Below are 17,804 nucleotides of genomic sequence, written 5' to 3' on the forward strand. Positions count from 1 at the left end.
CATTTTTGCTATCTTCTGATGACCTTCCATTTTTATTTGCTTTACTTCGTTTCACAGAGAATTGTGAGGCTAGGTACAGAAGTGAGGCCAAAGTTTAGAGGAGCACTAAGAGTGGATTTGGTTTTGTATGTAGGCAACATGCAAATGTGCATTGAAGGAAAGGACCGAGTCCTTAAAACTCCTAGAAGGTCCGAGTCAGTTCTAGGAGCATCACTACAGGGATTCCATTAAGGCCAGAGAGACCACAATAGTTAAGATTATTTTCTCCCTCTAGAGGGAAGCTCAGACAGCAAACTGCCTCGTATCAGGAAATTCAGGAAATGGCAAGACTCACGAGGTCCCCGGTTATGACCAGGATCTAATTTAACAGCTCAGAAGAGCCGATTACTGCTACACCTCAGCCTGGGTGTCCGGGGAAGGGTCCAAGACATGGCTGGCACAGGGGTTAAGTGCAGGGCCTTCCTTCTGGCTACATGGAATACAGCAGCTACATTAGCTCAGGGCTTAAGCCGGAACCTGAGCCCCACAGTTCTGTGTAGCTGAGGCCCCTTTGGAAAGGGATTCCAGGTTTGTCAAGGGCTTCCCCAGCCCAAAGAAGATTAATTAAGAAGCCAGTTCTAATCCCATCCCCTGTTAAGATGGGAAAACAGACCAGCTCAACAGTGTAGATGAAGGACATATGTATTAATAATCTTGTCTTCCTCAAGAAAGGGCAATCTCAGGCAATACGGCCTTAAGCATGAAGCACCTACTTATATATAGATCACTTCTGTCACCTGGGTCACAGCACTCGGGAAATGTTGGCTTTTGTCAGCGACTGTTTTTGTCACAGGGGCACCTCTTCTGCACCTCTAAATTCTGGGTCTAAAAGTGCAGCTGAACCTAACAGTTACACACGTAGTCCCCAACTGTGAGCCTTATCAGGTGCTGCTGGCAAAAGGGGGCGAAGCCCTTGATGGTGGGAAGAAAATTTCACAAGCTCTCTTCTTGAAGCCCTGGGCAAGCGTAAAACAATGTACGAAGGTCCTCTCCCAACCCATTCGATTTTCTCCTGCCTCACAAGGACAAAGAGAAAGGACTCTTCTAGGCTCTGACACCTCCCGTGGCCCTCCCTGGCCTGAACACCAGACATGGACAGCAGACTCCCCCTTAAATAGTTGTTTATTGGCAGTGGGCTGGAAAGAGATGGAGTTAGCATATACAGACAACACCACACACCAATGTCACGTGGGAGGCAAAGTGATGGGAAAGAGCAGCCTGGAGCCCCGGTGAGGCCCCCTCTTCAAGAATGAGTGTGGGAGGGGGCAGGGGCTGGAGTGTTGAGGGGGCAGCCTTAGAACACCTCCGCTTAGTAGGCATGGTTAGAGATGAAGAGGGACTCGCTGGCTGCAGCCCCGGCCTGACCACTGGAGGTGTACTTTCCTTGGCAGGCGAGGCTGTTGGCCTAAGAGGGGAGAGGAGCCAGAGTGAGGTCTCATCAGAATTCCATCCGCCCCGACACCCTGCCCACCTCCATCCAGTCCCATCCTTACCAGGGCTCGCTTGACATACTCCTCCTGGGCAGCCTTCAGGTTCTCCTTCTTTCCACCCCAGGCCTTCAGGGCAGAAGCCTGCAGGGCTCGGCCATAGGAGAAGGTCAGGGCCCACGGCTTCAGCAGGGGGCACTTGTTGATGGCGTTGAGGTTGATGGATGCCTCCTCCTCACTCTGGCCTCCAGATAGGAAAGTGATCCCTGTAGAACAAGGAGTAAAGTGGGGTAAGTGGCTATGGGCAAAGACCTGGGGATTGGTAGCAGCCTCTAGAAAGTGACCTGAAAATCTGACCAAATGGGCTTAAAGATTACGGGTGCAGTTCATCTACCTCCCAGAGATCAAGAGGAGGATGTGGGTCTCACCAGTGACAGCGGGGGGCACTGTGCGGCGCAGGGCTGTGACAGTTGCCATGGCGATTTCCTCGTGAGAATATTTCTGGGTGCAGGCGTGGCCTGGGGTTACCATGTTGGGCTTCAGCAAAGTGCCTTCCAGGTAGATGTGGTGGTCACTCAGAGCCTTGTAGACGGCAGCCAGCACCTACAGCAGAGCAGGGCCAAGGTGGATTGGGGTGGAGTTGGGGGCAGGGTGGGGATGGGTCAGCCCCAAGGCCCCCGGCCCAGCTGCCTAGCCACCACACTGTCCAGGCAGGCAGGTACCTTACCTTCTCGGTTACATACTGACAGCGCTTCAAGTCATGGTCCCCATCAGGGAGGATCTCAGGCTCCACGATGGGCACGATGCCATTCTGTGGGATGAGGGACAGGGTAGCCATGAGGCCTCCTAACCTAGAGCCCACCTACAGCTCTCCACAGCCATCAGCCGAGATCTTCTGTCCACGACGACAGAGACTCATGGCTTCATAGCCCTCAGCGGACTGCAAGAGACAGGCATGTCCTCCAAGCCACCCACATAATCCCTCTTCTGCTCCTCTGTTCAGAGAGCCCTCGAGTATCCTCCATGGGCCCAAGCCGGACGCTTGGTGAGGATCCAGAATAGCTGCTGGGGGGGGGGGGGTCGGGGGGGTCGGGTATGTATCCTGACAGATGGGTGGCAGGCTAGCTGATACTCTGGAACCAAAGGAGGCGGGAGGTGGCCTGCTGGGGACCCATCGGCCCACCTGCTGGCAGATGCTGGCGTAACGGGCCAGAACGTTGGCATTTTCCATGATGGCAAGGGCTGAGGGGGTGTGTTCCCCAATCTTCAGGACGCAGCGCCACTTGGCAAAGTCAGCTCCATCCTTCTTGTATTGGGCACAGCGCTCAGACAGCCCATCCAGCCCTGGATGGGGAGTAGAAGAGTCAGAACATGGCGGAGGAGGGGGCGGGTGGCACCCGGAGGGGTAGGTCTGGAGGGCAGGGAGCAGAGAGCAGTTCTCACCTTGGGTGGTAGTCTCGCCATTTGTTCCTGCCAGGGGTACCACGCCCTTGTCCACCTGTGGGGGGGTGGGGTGGGCAACAACATAAGGTGGGGGAAGGGACCTCTAGTACTCCACTCTGCCCTCAACTTTCCTTAATCCCTCAAATGGTATCTCGCTTTGCAAACGTTTTCACGAAGTTACACTACTTGATCCTAGGAGGGAAAATACATGGGGATGTGACTGGACAGAGCCTGGGCTCCTAGCACTTACTAACTCGCTGAGCCGCACACATCACTGCCTTGAGTTTCTGGTTTTTTTCTCTGTACGATCAAGGGAATACCGTGCTCTGAGAATTACAAGGATTAAAAACGCCAGGCAAGGGCGCCTGGCTGGCTCAGTCGGTGGAGCCTGTGACTCTTGATCTCAGGGTTGGTTGTGAGTTCAAGCCCCAGGTTGGGTGTGGGAATCACTTAAAAATGAAATATTAAAAACAGGCCAAGCGGGTCTCCTACGTTTCTAGCTTTCCTCACATATGCTTTGGAGATGATCTGGGGCAGACCCCACCCAAGTCTCCAGACTCCCAACCCAACATCCATCGCCAGCCTACTACTCTGGCCTTCTCTCCCAGAGTGCTTGCTCACCTCTCACATCCTGAGACCCCGCCCCCTCACCTTGATGCCCACAACACCGCCCTTGGATTTGATAACTTGGGGGAAGGGACGCCCATCATCTGTCTTCTGGTAGAGCGTCTCGTGGAAGAGGATGACGCCCCCGATGCAGGGGTTCACGCGATCGTCGGCAGTCAGCAGCAGCTGTCGGTAGAAGCGCCGGTTCTCCTCTGTGTTCTCAGTGCCGATAGACTGCAGCCGCTTGGCGATGCTCCCTGGGAGAGGGCAGCATACAGAAATAAGGGGGTCAGCCAGTCACCCTTGACCCTAGGCTCTCCTCCTACGGTGTCCTGCCCGTACCAGTGGACTCATCTGCAGCCAGGATGCCCTTGCCCGGAGCCACGATGCGGTGAGCGATGTCGGAAAGCTCCTTCTTCTGCTCCGGGGTCAGCGCTGGGTATTGGTAGGGCATGGTGCCGGTCAGTTCCTGGGCAAAGGGGGCAGATAGGGGAGGACTGATTAGCGGGGGCTCACTGTGGGTCTTCCAACCAGCAGGGCCCCTTGCCTGGAGGTTGGGATAAAGGTTCCCTACCTCCCCTGCTCCATACCGGTGGGTATCTGGCCACTTCCTGTCCCCAGCCCTCCCCTACACCCAACTTCCCTATACTAGGCCTGCCTCCTGTACCTTTCCTAACACTGTCTGTTGCTGGGTGTTTCCCAGCTGTGGGTGGGGTGGCATACTGGCATCTGGGGCAATGCAATAGGCCAGAGCCATGGACAGACGGGTCATGTAGAAGCCGGACCCTTCTGGCTTGCGCTCTGCCATGGGGTCACCTTGCCTAGAAGCAGAACCGAACCGGAGTAATTTAGAATTTAGAGGGGGTATGTAGGCAGAGGGCCCAACCCAAGGACCCGGAGAAGGGAAAGTTCTGTGATTCAGGTCACACAGCACAAGAGCCAGAGCTGAGATTAGAACCCAGATCTTCTGACTGCCAGGGCCTTCCAATCCACCCAAAGTCCCAGGGCTGGCCCAGGCTCCAAAGCCTCAAGGACATCCCAAGGTCAAGCTTCTCCACCAGGGTTGGGGGAGGGCGTTCGGAAAAGGGTGTTGGAAGAAAGGGTAGGAGGGTAATCAGAAGCCCAGGAAAGGGCAGCCGAGGAAGCCCAGGCCGGGGTGGCGGAAATGGGTAAGGTTTGCCGATCTCACTGCTCATACAGGGTGAGAGAATTGTAGAGAGGCAGGCGCCCCACCCCTTCCCCTGAAAATGCTCCTGTCTGCTCGCACGGCTGCAGCTGTTCCAAGCTCACCATCAAGGTCACCCAATAAGGAAAGACACGGAAAGTGTTAACTGGGCATCAGGCGCCTCCAAGGGGTTTCCCCTCCTTGCCGGGGGCGCCCACCTCCCAGGGCAGGGCCCAACCACGCTTTCCGGAACCCTGAGGCAGTTATATGAGCTGGCCCCCATCCCTTTGCTGCCTCTTAGGATCCCCGCAGAGGCAAAGGGGCCGTAATGCTTTGCACCTGGGGTCCCGGCAAGTAAAGGAGAGAGAGAATGGCCCTTCATCTCGTCCTGCTTCCTCCCTCGCCATGACGCAGCGCGCGGAGCCGCTGCGTTGCGCAGCAAACCGAGCTCAAGCTGGAGAGGGTTGCGGAATCCGGGCTGAGAGCATATGTGTGGGTGGTAGTGGGACGCGGGAGATGCTGGGACCGGGGTTGGGGGAGGGGGGGTCCGGCTGCCGACGGCCCCCAGGATCCTTCTCCACGGTCCCTGACCTTCGCACATGGCGAGGGGCGCTCACCTGGCACGGGAGGGGGCGGGTTTGCGGGGTGCGGCGGTGGAGGGCGGCGGGCCGGCGAGCAGACTGAGCGAACGCGGCAGTCGTTACCAGGACCCTGGTTCTGCGACGCGTTCCAGGAGGAACGCAGCCTATTAAGCTCCGGAGGGGGCGGCGCAGGGGGCGGGCAGGAGGGAGGTGGCGCCGGGCTTTATAAAGGCACGGCGCCAGCCTCCGCCGGGTTTCTTCCCTTGAAGGGGGCGGGAGGCGCCCTGGCGTCCAATTGCAGGCGAGGATTAGTGGAGAGGCCGCCCCCGAAAGGCGAAGCCCGGAGGCGGCGCTTGGGCGGGGACAGCGCGGCGAGAACACGATCCCTCCCCCGGCCCCCTAGGACGTGACTCGGGCCACATCCTGCGGGTCGCCGGGGCCCTCCCCTCCCTCTCCCTCCCCCCCCAGTTGGCGCGTTCTGGGGCGCTGTGACTCAGCCGATTTGGGGCACCGGAGGAGATGGGGAGGGGGGAAGTGGGTACAAGAGCCTGAAAAGACGGAGGCTCAGCCTCCCCGCCCAGCCCCCGCCGGGCGGCCCGGGGCAGCCCCAGCTTCCGGCCGGCGCTGATGGCCGCGTGTGTCACGCTGTGGCACACCCGGAGGTCGGGCGTCGGCCGGCCTCGCCCGCAGACTCCCCTTGCGGGCTCAGGGGCGCGGGGCCACCCCTCCCTGGGTCACCAGCCCGCGCGGAAGAGCGGCTGCACTGGGAGGAGCCCGAGAGGGCGGCGGGGCAGCGGTTCCGGGAGGCCCGCCCGCGCGGGTGTCGGCGCCCCGGCCGCGCCCGTCGGGCTCACGGGCTCTGGGTCCGGCGGGCCAGCCTCGCCGCGCGTGCGCAGGCGCTCTCCGCCCCGGGCCGGCGCCGACCGTCCTGCAGCAGCCACCGCTCGTCCCAGCAAGTCTGGGGATGCGGCGCCAGAAGCCCCGCGAAAACGTCTCCCTGGGACCTGACTTCCCCCTCCAAATCAAACCTGTCCCTAGCTGGTCAGCCCCCAGCTGAACCCCCTCATCCTCATCTGGACCCCTTAGCGCGCCGCCCCCCCTCCCCCCCGCGCTGCGTCCCGTGGGCGCCTACCTGCGAGGAGGCAGAAGGAGCGGGCAGAGCCTGGTCAGCAGCGAGTGAGCCTGGCCGCTCCCGGGCTGGGTTATAAGGCAGCTCCCGCCCTCCCCCCAGCCCATGTCCGCAACTCCTCCGGTGACCCTTGCCCTTTCCTTGCCACGGATCCGCTGGCAGGGACCTATATTTAGGGAAACCTGAAGCCCCTGACATTCATGCCAGCGTGGGGCCTACAGTGAGGGAAGGGGGAGGAAGGCCTGGGCTTGCCCTAGTTGGGGGGCAGGGGCGGGCCCTGCCCACTCACCGGTACTTTGGAGGACATTTCCTTGGAAATCCAGTCTGAAGCCCTCAGAGGTTGTCAAGAGAAATCAATCTTCGCACAAGAATCTATGGGGAGGGAGAAGAGGAAAGGAGACTCGGATCTGTGGCCCTCCCTGCCTCCTTCTCTATCCTCCCTCCCCTCTGGGCCCTGATGATGGCTCTTGTGATCCTGGGGAGACCATGCCTTTGGCGGGAGAGCAGATGCAGATGCGATGCTCACCTCAAGATAACCGAGAGTCCATGGACACTGTGTGGCTGTGGTACCCCTATATCCTGATACTCCAGGCCCAAGTTCGTCCCATGAGGTGGTCTGTGGTGAGCAGTGTCTCCCACCCTCACCTTCAATTATAATAGTTTATGTGGCAAGGGGGAGAGGTGGGCAGGGTGACCTGCCAGAGCACTAGCCCCTCTCCCTCCTGGCCCTCCAAAGGGGCTGCAGTCCAAATGGCCAGGGGCTCTCTGAGTCCTGCTCTGCAGGGAGCCAGGCTCTCTGCCGCTGGTTCCCAGGCCGATGAGCTGGGCAGGCCATTTGTGGTTCCAGGGGCCTAGAGGCCCCGTCAGGGAGCGGGGCAGGGAGCGGGGCATGTGGGCCCCGGGGGCTGGCCACTCCCCAAGGGGCAGGGACTCCGGGGCCTCATCGGAGCTTGATCTGGAAGCAGAGACAGTTGAGGCTCTGGCAGTCGGGAGGCTGGCAAGCACAGGCACAGTCACAGAGCGGACAGCAGCGGGGACAGCTAGGGGCCCAACCCTGAGGGAGAGGAGAGAGGGGTGAGGGAGAGGGGCAGGAGGAAGGGCGACCAGTCCCCTAAGCTGTTTCCCTCTCCGGGGAGAAGGGAACAGAGAGGCCTGGGAAGCCACATTTGCCCAGTGGAACAGAGGGTACCATCTACCATTTCTTGGGAACAAATCAATTCCCTGTGCTGTTGAGAAATCAGCAAGGAGGCGGCGTTCCAAACAACTGAGCTCAGGAGCTGGAAGAAATTATTCAGGGGGTTCTTTCCTTCTTCCCATTTTATAGGCAAGGAGACTGAGAGATCAAGTAGCCCTGTTCCATGAAGTCCTGATGTTCAGCTTAAAGTTGGTTCTACTATATCCTTGTGGCCTCCTTCAGTTCCAAGTACGGAGACGAGGGAGAGCACACACACGTTTTCCTTCTATGATAAAAAGAACTTGGTTCCGTTTTCTTCCTTGGCATGAGACCAAACTGCAGGACCTCTTTCATTATTTCTGAGCACCTACTCCCTGCAAGGCTGTATTCATGCATGATTCTGAAAAATCTCCCAGTTGTCTTTGAAAATGGTAATTGGCAGATTTTTTTTTTAATGTTTTCAAGAGTCCTCTCTCTTTTATTTATCAGAACCTTGGGCAGGGGGCCTCTCCACAAAAGAGGAAATGGAGGCTCAGAGAGGGAGAGGCCCCTTGACTCCACTGCCCCCCAGAGCCAGAACTATCAGCTTCTTTCTGGGTCCGCGGGGACAGGGACAGTTCATCTCATGTCACTGGTGAGGTAGCACGAGGACTCATCCTCGGTAGGTATGTGAGATACAAATGAATGTCGAGTGAGTGGATGAATCAAACCATTTTCCCCTCTTTGGGCAAAGAAGAAAGAAGAGGACTCCTTAGCTCCCCGGGGGGAAAGAAGGGTCTGTCCCTTGTGACAAGAAGGGAGAACTGGTCTATTTCAGCCTACTCCTGTCCTGCCTGGTGACAGGGGTGATCTGCTACTTCTTCACGCATGGGCTGGAGTCAGGCCAAGTGGCTGGAGTGGGACACACCCCGGACGTGCCAGGAGATTGGCTCCTTGAGGCCTGAGGCCGAGCTAGCTGACAGTCCCAGTTGCACACCTCAATCAGATGCCAGGCCAAGCCAGGAATAGGGGAATGACCTTTGAAACAGCTGAGGTTTGGGGGTGCGCTATCAGATGACTGGTGAGATCAGATATCACTAGGGGCTCCAGTGAGGGGAGGGGATCTGCTGGCTGCAGGGACAGGGGTCTGACCTGGGCTGGCGCTGCTGTCAGCAGGACTGTCTCTCGAGGAGGAGGCTACAGGCGTCATGGCGGAAGGGGGAGTGAAGCGGTTTCCTTGTATCTGACGAAGGAGTGGTTTGGGGCGTCTCTGGGGAGTCCCAGTTTGGGATGAAGTGGGCTCTGTGAGGTTTTGGAGGACCACACTGTCATTCTGTGCGCAGCACTGGTGGCTGAGAGAGGCTCTGCCACCCTCACCTCGAAGGAGAGGGTATTGAAAGCATTTCTGGGCTCTGTCCACTGTAAGGATTTAGAGCTAGTCATTAATAACTGTCTAATGGATTTCTGGACTCTCACAAGCAGCCATGTGGCTTCTGGAAGGAATCTGCTACTTCGGTACATAAACAAGAATGCCACAAGCCTGTTAACCCTTGTGTCTCTCTAGGCTCTGCAGCTTCGGCTTCGATTCCTTTCCCTGTGATTTTGTGATGGCCCGCCGTCTCTGGTGTCCAGGGCTCAGGCCCAGATTTGAATCAAATTCAGGCCCAGGTTTGGCTCACTCATGTTTTGAACCTCAGTTCGGTCATCTCTGAAACCAACAGAATGCCTGCTTCAGAGGCTCACGGTGGGGCATCAGGGGAAGGAGCTGAGCCTGATGCCTAGTACGTGGTGAGCACTCCAGAAAAGGCAGCGATTCTTGCTACAGCTCTCCGGCCCCTGCCCCGGCCAGACCTACTGGGTGTGGGGCCCGGATGCCTGGCTTTGTGTCTGTCCCATCCGCACTTCTGATCACACACAGGGCTGAGAACCAACCATCGCGCTATGTATCACTTTGTTTCTCATGCTCTAAAGTAACTGCCTACTTCCTCCTCTCTGTCCTTTGCTGCAGTGGAAGCCCCATGTGGGTTGGGACCCAGTCCAGCTTCTTTCGCAGAGCCCCCAGGGCCTGGCACAGTGCCTCAACTGCACAGATCTTTAGTAGGTGAAGGAATGGGTGAATGAGTGAATGAGATCCTTGCCACATGCTTGGTGAAAGCCCAGAGCAGGCAGGTGTCTCCCCCAGAGAGGAAGAGAAATCTGGGTTTGTGTCCCGGCCTGGGCCTCAGGTAAGTCACTCCAGCCTCTGGAAGGCTGTTTCTAACAGCTGTAAAGTAGGCAAGAGCTTTGTCATATTTGTGGTTGTTACTGTTACTACAAAGAAACTGAAGAACAGGCACTTTACTGTACCTTGTGCAAAGACAGCTCAAGGACAGAATGGGATCCTGCCCTGCCCTGTGGCCATTCTAGAATCCTTCCTGGCTCTGGCAGAAGCAGGGTGGATCAGACCCTGAGGTCTGATATATATATATATATAATATATCTCCAGGTCTGGAATTCCCTGCACCTCACCCTGACCGAGGAGGAGAGGCCCAGACTGACAGAAGGGGCAAGGAGCAGCGTACCCCCAACAGGGGACCAGAAATCGCTTCGTAATTGAGCATTTCCTATGAAATAGGGAGTTTTTAGGACCCAGGGCCATCTTCTTTTTCCCCTTTGCCCCCTTAGCCTCAGTCCTGGGCTCCCTTTCCCAGCTACCCCTAGGAAACCAGAAGCAGATTTTTTTGTAAGAGGAGAGCCCCTTGCCCCATAATTTCCTTCAAAACTCAAAACATCTCCCGGGAATTTGACCAACTATGGTCAGCCCAAGTTATGAATTTGCTTGTCTTTCATCCTCCTGCTTTCCTCCTGGGGGGAAGGTCACCACTTCAAGGGCAAGAGCTTCGCTGTCTAAATCCGAGCCTCAAATAGGAAGGTGGTCAATTACATTCACCATCTTTCAACCTGCAAAAGCGAAAATGGCCTGCCCTCCAGGAGCCAGGCTTCTCCCTGAGGATTCTATTTCGACACACAGTGGAGCAATTTACTGTGCACCACTCTACTATGTAACATTGTAGAAGCAACTGAATCTCCCTCAGCCAACTCCTCTCCCTGCAAAAGGACAGAAATACTTCCCCCTTTACATGCACAGGCACGGAGAGGAGGTCAAGGTGTGATGTCAAGTCAAAAAGGGCAGGTAGCAGAAGTGATGAAAGAGTATCTGTGGCATGACCCCACCTTTGCCAAATACTGGTAGATAACACAGCAGTGACAACAGTCTACCAGTATATGAGGGCGCAAACAAAACATAGCAGCCTTGGTTATAGAGCTGGTTTACACGCTGACTGGTGCCTTCTTTGCATTTCTACATGCACGCTTTGTAATCAATGCTTTTCATACTCAGAACTATATATATCTAGGTTTTTAAAAATACCCAGCTCTCGGGGTTGTTGAGTAAATGATAATGTCAATAAAGTGGCACAGAATCTGGGGCGTCGTACTCACTCAGTGAACAGAAGGAGCTCTGTGTCGGGTTGTTTTTTCTTTTAACCACCATTTTCAGAAGCCAGTGTGCCCTCCAGGTTACACAGCTGTCCCCAGCTGCCACCCTGTTTTCTTTCCTCCGAGTAGCTTTCAGCACCAGAAAGTATGCGATGTGCTGTTTATGATGTCTTTCTTTGGCTGTCTCCAACTGACCCAGTCTCCCCAGAGTCAGTGCTCAGCAATCCATGTTGTTGAACAGCACCAACAAAAGAAATGCCCAGAGAGGGCCCAGGTCAGGGCTCAGGGTGTCAGGGCTGGGACGGGAACTCACCGCTTCTGTGGGCTGGGGGCAGCAGGCGTCCAGGCAGTGGGCTGGGCTAGGCAGAGGGAAGTCGCAGGCTTCTGCACAGGTCCAGCAACAGTCCTGGGGCCTGGAGGCACCTTGCTTCCTGCAGGGGGAGCTGCAGTCGGTGCAGCCACCCTGGGCCTAGGAGATGCAAAGGGGCAGGATCCGGGCCAGATGGTGGGGGGAGGAGGTAGGGGGGGACATGGCACGGAGGGATGGATGCGGTGGCTAAATGGCAAAGGAGCCTCAGGGTAAGGGCCTGCCGCTGAGGGCACTGACTGACCGCTTCCTCTTCCCCGGAGCCCACCCTTCGGCCTCCACCAGGCTCCTCACCAGTAGGCAGTGCCTAGTCAGCAGCACTACGCCGAGCAGCAACAAATAGGTGCCCACAGCGATGAACACGATGGCAGGGATGGGGAGCAGCAGGGAAGGACTGCTGACGGGAGCCGGGGTGGTATTCCACGGGCTAGAGGAGGCCTGCACAAGCACAGGAGGAAGGGGTGACAAGAAGGTGGGAGGGGCTGCGGGGAGCACAAAAATACCAGGACGGACACCTGGACGCAGCTGGGATGAGAGGAGGAACAGCCATCAGATGGCGGGGAGAGCGTCATTAGGACTACACTATCCTGTTCCCCAAACGTGACTTCTCCCAATCACCCCCTTTTCAGGACCATCGGTCCCTGCTGGTCATTTGAGAATTTTCCAAGACTGGTTGATCTTCCTCTCAGAATGCCTCTCCACACAGACCTATTGTCTCTGATTCCTCAGCCCCACTTTACCATCCCTCAGGCCCTAAATGTCTTCCAACCTGCAGTTTTGCCCCTTTCCACACCAGTTGTGTTGTGTAACCCTCCCTTCCTTACAATCCATCAGTGTCTCCCACGGACTCAGTCCAAACTTCTTATCTCAGTGACAAAGCCCCAGTCTAGCCCTGCCTACCTCTCCCTCCCTCCTCCTCTATACTCCAGCCAGACTGAAGTCTCCCAGCCCCGAGTCTCTGCCCAAGCTGTTCCCTCAGCCTGGGATGCCTTTAAAGCCTCCTTGATTACTTGGCAAGCTTCTCATCTTGCCAGAAAGAGCGGGAATGTGCTCTCCGTGTGAAGTCTATTCCGGGCACTCTCTCACAGCTCTGGTCCTGAGCTCGAAGGGTCTCTGTTGGGTAAACAGCCCCCTCTCCAGTCTGGGCTCGGGCTCCAAGGCGAGTTTAAGGCCCTGAGGGGGCCGCTCCAGAAAAGGGAAAGGGGCCTAGGACTCACGTCCATGGGTCAGGGCAGCGCCAGTCAGTCCAGGAGCTGCAGAGGAGAGAAAGTCCTGGGTCTCAGAGGCTGAGAGGGGCCATTGGACTGGGATGCCCACTCCCCCCCACCCCCCCCCCCCGCCAACTCCCGGTTGGAGAAACTGAGGCCGAACGATGGCTCCAGGTCCGGACAGTGGGGATCGGGGGTCCGGGGATTCGGGGCGGCGTCCCCCTCGCAGGCCCCAGCCTGACCGGGCCACACCCCTGGCTGTCCCCGCACCCCGGCTCCCTCCAGTGACCGGTCCCCGGCGCCTGCACCCTCGGGGCCGCGGGCAGTTCGCGGATTCCGCGCCGCGCTCGTCCAATCGGCCGCCGCCCAGAAGCTCCCGCTGCGTCTGGCCGTTGCTATGGGGATCCGAGCGCCGCTCCTACGGCGGCCGCCGAGACCCAAATTCCTTCTCCCCGCCGCTCGCCGCTCTTCCCCGGCCGGATCCTCTGCGGCCGCCGGCCCCTCCTAGTCGCGGTCCTCTGGGTTTTCCCGCCGTTACTGAACGGAAAAGGCGAGTTCCCCGCTGCCACCTGCCCGGGTCGGGTCCTCATCCCGTGCTGGGTCCTGCGGCGCCGCAAAGGGAACACCGACCCGCCGGGCTGCACCACCAACGTGCTGGGTGACTTTGGCCAAGTCACTGAGCCACGCGGAATCCATTTCCTCCTCTGTAAAACCTGGAAACTCCTGCCTTACGGGGATGCTGTAAAAATCAAAGCTAACTTCTCAATTGTATAGCATTTTCCTTCCCCCCCCCCCTCAACTTTACCCCACTCATTTTTTATTGACTGTGCTCCAGTTTAAGACTTGGGCGGGTCTCCTCAACCTTTGGTCACTGTCTAAGTGATTTCCTGCCACCCACCTCAGATCTTGTCCCTTTTCTATTTTAAACCTCCGAAGGACAAAGTTCCTCCGAAGGACAAAGTTCAAATGCTTAGCCGACTGTCCACCTCATCCAGTCTGGGCCCGTCCTATCTTCCCTTTGTTCATTAACAGCATATCTCATCTAGGCTCGGCCTCCAGCGGAGAATAAAACAGATTTCCTGTCCTCATGGGGCACACATTCCACTGGGGGAGGAGGAGCAGATAATCTGTAAACAAATAAGTAAGACTATTCCCTGTTCCATCATTCTTCCAGTCTTCCATCTGTTCAAGGTTCCTGAGAAAAGGGTTTCACAGCTCCACACATTTGCAGATACTGTTCCCTCTGCCTAGAACACCCTTCCCCTATTTCCCCCTGAAGAACTCCCTCATCCTCCAAGCCTCTGCTCAGTTTTGCCTCAGGGAGGTCTCCCTGCCAACCTCAGGGGGTGGTAGCTGCTGTGGGCACCTTATATGCATGCCTATTCCAGCACTGATGACAACGTATTTGAATTCTCCCCTTCGGCGCCTGGCTCCCTGGTTAGACAACAAGTGCCTGGGTCTGATTCATCCCCATATCGCAAGCCCTGGCAGTTGGTGTGGTCTTGGGGGCCTCCAGCGAGTACTCACTGATTCTATGAACGAATCAAATCCAATGCCATCCACTAATGAAGGGTAGTTATCGAGATGCCCTGGTCCCATGGCTCACAAGCCACTCAGACCTCCCACCTGCATTCCTCCTGCCCTTTTGGGAGCTACACATACATGACTGCACTCTGTACACTCCTGTAAGCACACCAAAGCCTCAGACTTCATCCAATAACTGCATCTGGGCATGTTCCCCTGAAAGTAGTGATGTAGGAAATAACATTAGGGTTCGAAGCTGATGGCCAAGAAAGAATTCTCGAGACATCTTTGGTGCAAAAATGTGATTTTTATTAAAGCACAGGGACACGACCCAGGAGCAGAAAGAGCTGCACCGGGGTCACGAGGAGTGGCCCATTATTATATATACTTTCAAGTTGGGAGAGTGTTAGGGATAGCATAAGTCTCTAAGGAATTTTGGAAGCAAGGTTTCCAGGACCTTGAAGGGGCTAGCTATCGTTGGGAAAAGGTCATTTATCACCGTCTAATAAAACCTTACTCATGAGACACTTCAGATGTATATCAGTGGGCCATATGCTTGGGGGATGATTGCCAACATGTATCTTGGGGGGCTTAGAGATAAAGGAAGTTACCAAAAGAATTTTTGTATGTTAAAGTAGGCTTACAGGATCCTGGGAGGTGGGGGTGGGGTGGGGGGTGGGCTAGGATTGTCTTTTGCCCTTAGCAAAGTATCAACATCGAGGCAGTTGAGTCCCCAGAGGAATGTCACTCTGCCAGTTTCAAGGACTTGCCGATGAGCTGTAGGAAATTTAATAGTTTGTTTCTGCCTTTGTTTCCCACATCAGCAGTACCACTATACACCTACTTCTGTCCATGTCCTCCCCCCCTCACCATGTACCTTGTCCCTACTGCTGCCCCTGGGGGTTTCTGGCACCCTGAGGCAACCCCAAAAATTGCCGGGGTTTGTGTCCCCTGTTACCAAATCTCCCTTCTCACCTTCAACCACACTGACAGAGTCCCACCCCTCCTCTGCCACCCCCAGCCCTCTCAGAGGGAGCTTCAGACCCAGGAGACAGGAAGCTAGCCATCCCCAATGTCATCATTGCTGACTCTAAGGTAGAGTCAGGTTGCCTTCTTGGGGCTGTTGTCTTGTCTGCCCCATCTTTGCAGAATCCCAAGGCCCAAGATGAGGCCAGTTCCCACCCCAGCCCCAGGAAAGGCCTCAGGTGACAAAGACTCCCTCCCTCTGTTCTGTTCCTGCCAACAGAGAGACGTCAGCCTTGGCAAGACCTCTGGACACGTCCATGGCCTGCAGTGGTCAGACTCACTGCTGATGGTATTCTGTTCCTACCGAGGGTTCATACATTATGCAGGATGGTGGACAGTGCACCGGGCCTGCTCTCTGCAAGACAAACCAATAGGACGGTGATGTATGCACCCACGTTGCCAAGGCCACTTCTGCTCACATCACACCATTTGTTGGAGGCAGGGAGAAACTGACTTCACGATAGCCAAATAACCATAAGGTCTCCCTCTCCCTCAAGTTCAAAGCTGGAGATGTCAGATATGGTTGTGTGGAGTTTTGCACTGACCCCAAGAAGGAAAGAAAAAGGTGATGTACTCTCAGTCCTCGTGGGGTGGGTGGGAGATTTGAGACCCACCAAACACCCAGGAGATGAGAGAAACCCAGCCAGGCCTGCCCTCAGGCGAGGGAACGGAACCCGGCTGCTCCGATTTTGATCTTAGACTTTCGGCCCCTCCTATGGACATCAGATGATACTGCCTCCCAGAGATTAAGAGGAGGTTATCGGCGTCCTTTTAGGAAAATGAAAGGCCTGTGCTCAGGTAGTCATGCCCAGGGAATAAGAAGTGGAGATGACCAGAGCTAGAGTAAGCATCAATCAAACCCTCTTCCCAGACTTTATTTAATCCTAACAGTAGACCTGAGTGGCATGAACAATTACTTCCATCTTATTTTAATTTAATTTTTATTTTTTCTATTTTATTTGTTTATTTGAGAGAGAGAGCAAGGGGGGAGGGGCAGAGGGAGTGGGAGAAGCAGACTCCTTGCTGAGCAGGGAGTCTAACACAGGGCTGGATCCCAGAACCCTGGGATCATGAAAAGAGCCAAAGGCGATGTTTAACTGACAGAGCCCCCATTATTTCCACTTTATAGATAGAAAAGAATCCTGACCTGGTTGAAAAGAATTTTAGGTCAGGCAATGGATTCTAGTTGTGCCACTGTGTATCTGTGTGACCCTGGGCAAATCAGCTGATCTCATGGAGCGTGAGCTGCTCATCCGGAAAGCAGGGATCTCCTAAGATGCAAGAGGGCTCGTGATGATCGGAGGAAAGGTTATGTACAGTCCCCAGCATAGAACAAAGGGCTCATGAAAAAATAGAACCCGAACAACTCGGAATGCATATCAGAGTGAGAATTTACAAGGGGACACATAGGAACACATCTCATTCACTCATCCTAGCAGCCTGAGGCAGAGGTACTGCTCCAGTCCCTATCCTCATTTTAAGAAGCACTAAATCACTTGCCCAAGTCCTCCTGGCTAGTGAGTGACAGAGCTAGGATTTGAGCTCAGGCAACGGAACTTTGTGGGTATACAACTGAGGCTCAGAGAGGTTCTGACACTTGACCAAGGTCACACAGCCAATCTGTGGCAGAAAAAAAGGGCCTGGACAGACTCTTCCTCTTCTCACTCCACTCATCTCCCCCTCAGCTTTTTCTACTGCACAGATAAAGGGTGGGACTGGACTTGCTTAAACAGTGCCTAGCCTGGGCCAGGTACAATAAAAGCATTAAATAATAGATGCTCTGGCCTGCTGGGCAGGACTCTCCCCAGAGCACGGGTAGGGGGAATTGGACCCTTCCCTGGGTATCATGTGGGAAACATGCCACTTCTGGCTGCTTATTGTTTACTTATTCACAGCCTTCGGTGCTAAGACACCTGCACGCCTCCCAGGGCTGAGGCTGCGCAGCACCCAGGCAGAGAGGATGCGCAGGACAGCATTTGGACTCAGGAGCCTGGAGTAGCAGGAAACCGTAAACTCCAGGCCCCGGGTGAATTGTGTGACAGGTGTGTGAGGACCGCGTGGGGGTGAGAGACTCCCCTGGGGAGCCAGGCTGGGGCGGGGAAGCGGCCGGAGTCCCTGGAGCCTGGACGGTCACCTGGGGGAGCGCTACTCACGCCTAACCCCTCTCCGGGGGCGCGTCCCAGGGGCTGCACCCCCCTGCCCCCCCAGAACTGGCGCAGTCTCCCCTCCTCCGAGGAGGAGTTCAGGGCACCCCTAGAACGCCCTGATGAGGGATCACGGTGTGCGGAACGCGACCGGTCTTGGGTTTATTTGACACGCTACACCCATCTGCAAGAAAGTGGGCGCCCGCGTACGAAAGCTATTCTCTTTCCAGTTCCTCTTCAACACTTCTGATTATTACAGGAGCATGTCTCGTTTTGCTGCCAGAAGCCCTTTAACACCTCTCCACCCGTGCTTATCTTGCCATGTCTTGTTTTTAACAAAGGGAGTGCAGGCCTCCAGCTCAGAATGCGGAGCAGGTGAAAGTATCTAGCTTGAAGGTTAGAACACTTTTTTTCATTGTATTTATTTTTTGGTTACCTTCTATTTACAGCAATTGATACTGGCTTTCTATTTTCAGTAGTGATAAAGAGTTTCCTTTTAAAGTGCATGGTTAAGG

At 55.7% G+C, this 17,804-nt stretch overlaps 2 protein-coding genes across 5 annotated transcripts; both read right to left on the reverse strand.

Annotated features, from left to right (window-relative positions):
• Positions 1-1,143: 1,143 nt before the first annotated feature.
• On the reverse strand, positions 1,144-6,551 carry ALDOA (aldolase, fructose-bisphosphate A). Of its 2 annotated transcripts, none has more exons than XM_027611463.1 (9): positions 6,394-6,551; positions 3,858-3,984; positions 3,561-3,772; positions 2,910-2,964; positions 2,650-2,810; positions 2,194-2,277; positions 1,895-2,069; positions 1,533-1,732; positions 1,144-1,444 (listed from the first exon to the last, which is right to left on the reverse strand). In XM_027611463.1, the coding sequence occupies exons 2-9, from the start codon at positions 3,967-3,969 to the stop codon at positions 1,349-1,351; spliced, it is 1,095 nt and encodes a 364-aa protein (XP_027467264.1). In that variant the 5' UTR covers positions 3,970-3,984; positions 6,394-6,551; the 3' UTR covers positions 1,144-1,348. The 2 variants fall into 2 exon arrangements, with proteins under 2 accessions (XP_027467264.1, XP_027467265.1); XM_027611464.1 differs by lacking the exon at positions 6,394-6,551 and adding an exon at positions 5,298-5,883.
• On the reverse strand, positions 4,006-12,987 carry LOC113932397 (keratin-associated protein 10-2). 3 transcript variants are annotated; one of them, XM_027611465.2, is made up of 7 exons: positions 12,866-12,987; positions 12,605-12,640; positions 11,682-11,825; positions 11,334-11,489; positions 6,917-7,444; positions 6,680-6,762; positions 4,006-4,336 (listed from the first exon to the last, which is right to left on the reverse strand). In XM_027611465.2, the coding sequence occupies exons 2-5, from the start codon at positions 12,608-12,610 to the stop codon at positions 7,331-7,333; spliced, it is 420 nt and encodes a 139-aa protein (XP_027467266.1). In that variant the 5' UTR covers positions 12,611-12,640; positions 12,866-12,987; the 3' UTR covers positions 4,006-4,336; positions 6,680-6,762; positions 6,917-7,330. The 3 variants fall into 3 exon arrangements, with proteins under 3 accessions (XP_027467266.1, XP_027467267.1, XP_035578178.1); XM_027611466.2 differs by having other exon boundaries at positions 12,904-12,981; XM_035722285.1 differs by lacking the exon at positions 6,917-7,444 and having other exon boundaries at positions 4,009-4,336.
• Positions 12,988-17,804: the final 4,817 nt, after the last annotated feature.

This window comes from Zalophus californianus, chromosome 10, assembly GCF_009762305.2.
Source record: "Zalophus californianus isolate mZalCal1 chromosome 10, mZalCal1.pri.v2, whole genome shotgun sequence".
NCBI classification, from domain to species: Eukaryota; Metazoa; Chordata; class Mammalia; order Carnivora; family Otariidae; genus Zalophus; species Zalophus californianus.

Excerpts from the sequence above, each read along its gene's own strand:
- ALDOA (XM_027611463.1), bottom strand. The coding sequence starts at position 3,969 with ATGCCCTACCAATACCCAGCGCTGACCCCGGAGCAGAAGAAGGAGCTT. Across the intron at positions 2,811-2,909 it reads TGGCGAGACTACCACCCAAG|GGCTGGATGGGCTGTCTGAG; the intron begins GTGAGAACTGCT and ends CTCCCCATCCAG. Across the intron at positions 2,070-2,193 it reads GTCAGTATGTAACCGAGAAG|GTGCTGGCTGCCGTCTACAA; the intron begins GTAAGGTACCTG and ends GCTCTGCTGTAG.
- LOC113932397 (XM_027611465.2), bottom strand. Across the intron at positions 11,490-11,681 it reads TGACTAGGCACTGCCTACTG|GCCCAGGGTGGCTGCACCGA; the intron begins GTGAGGAGCCTG and ends TGCATCTCCTAG. Across the intron at positions 7,445-11,333 it reads GCCCCCAGCCCACAGAAGCG|GGTTGGGCCCCTAGCTGTCC; the intron begins GTGAGTTCCCGT and ends CCTCTCCCTCAG.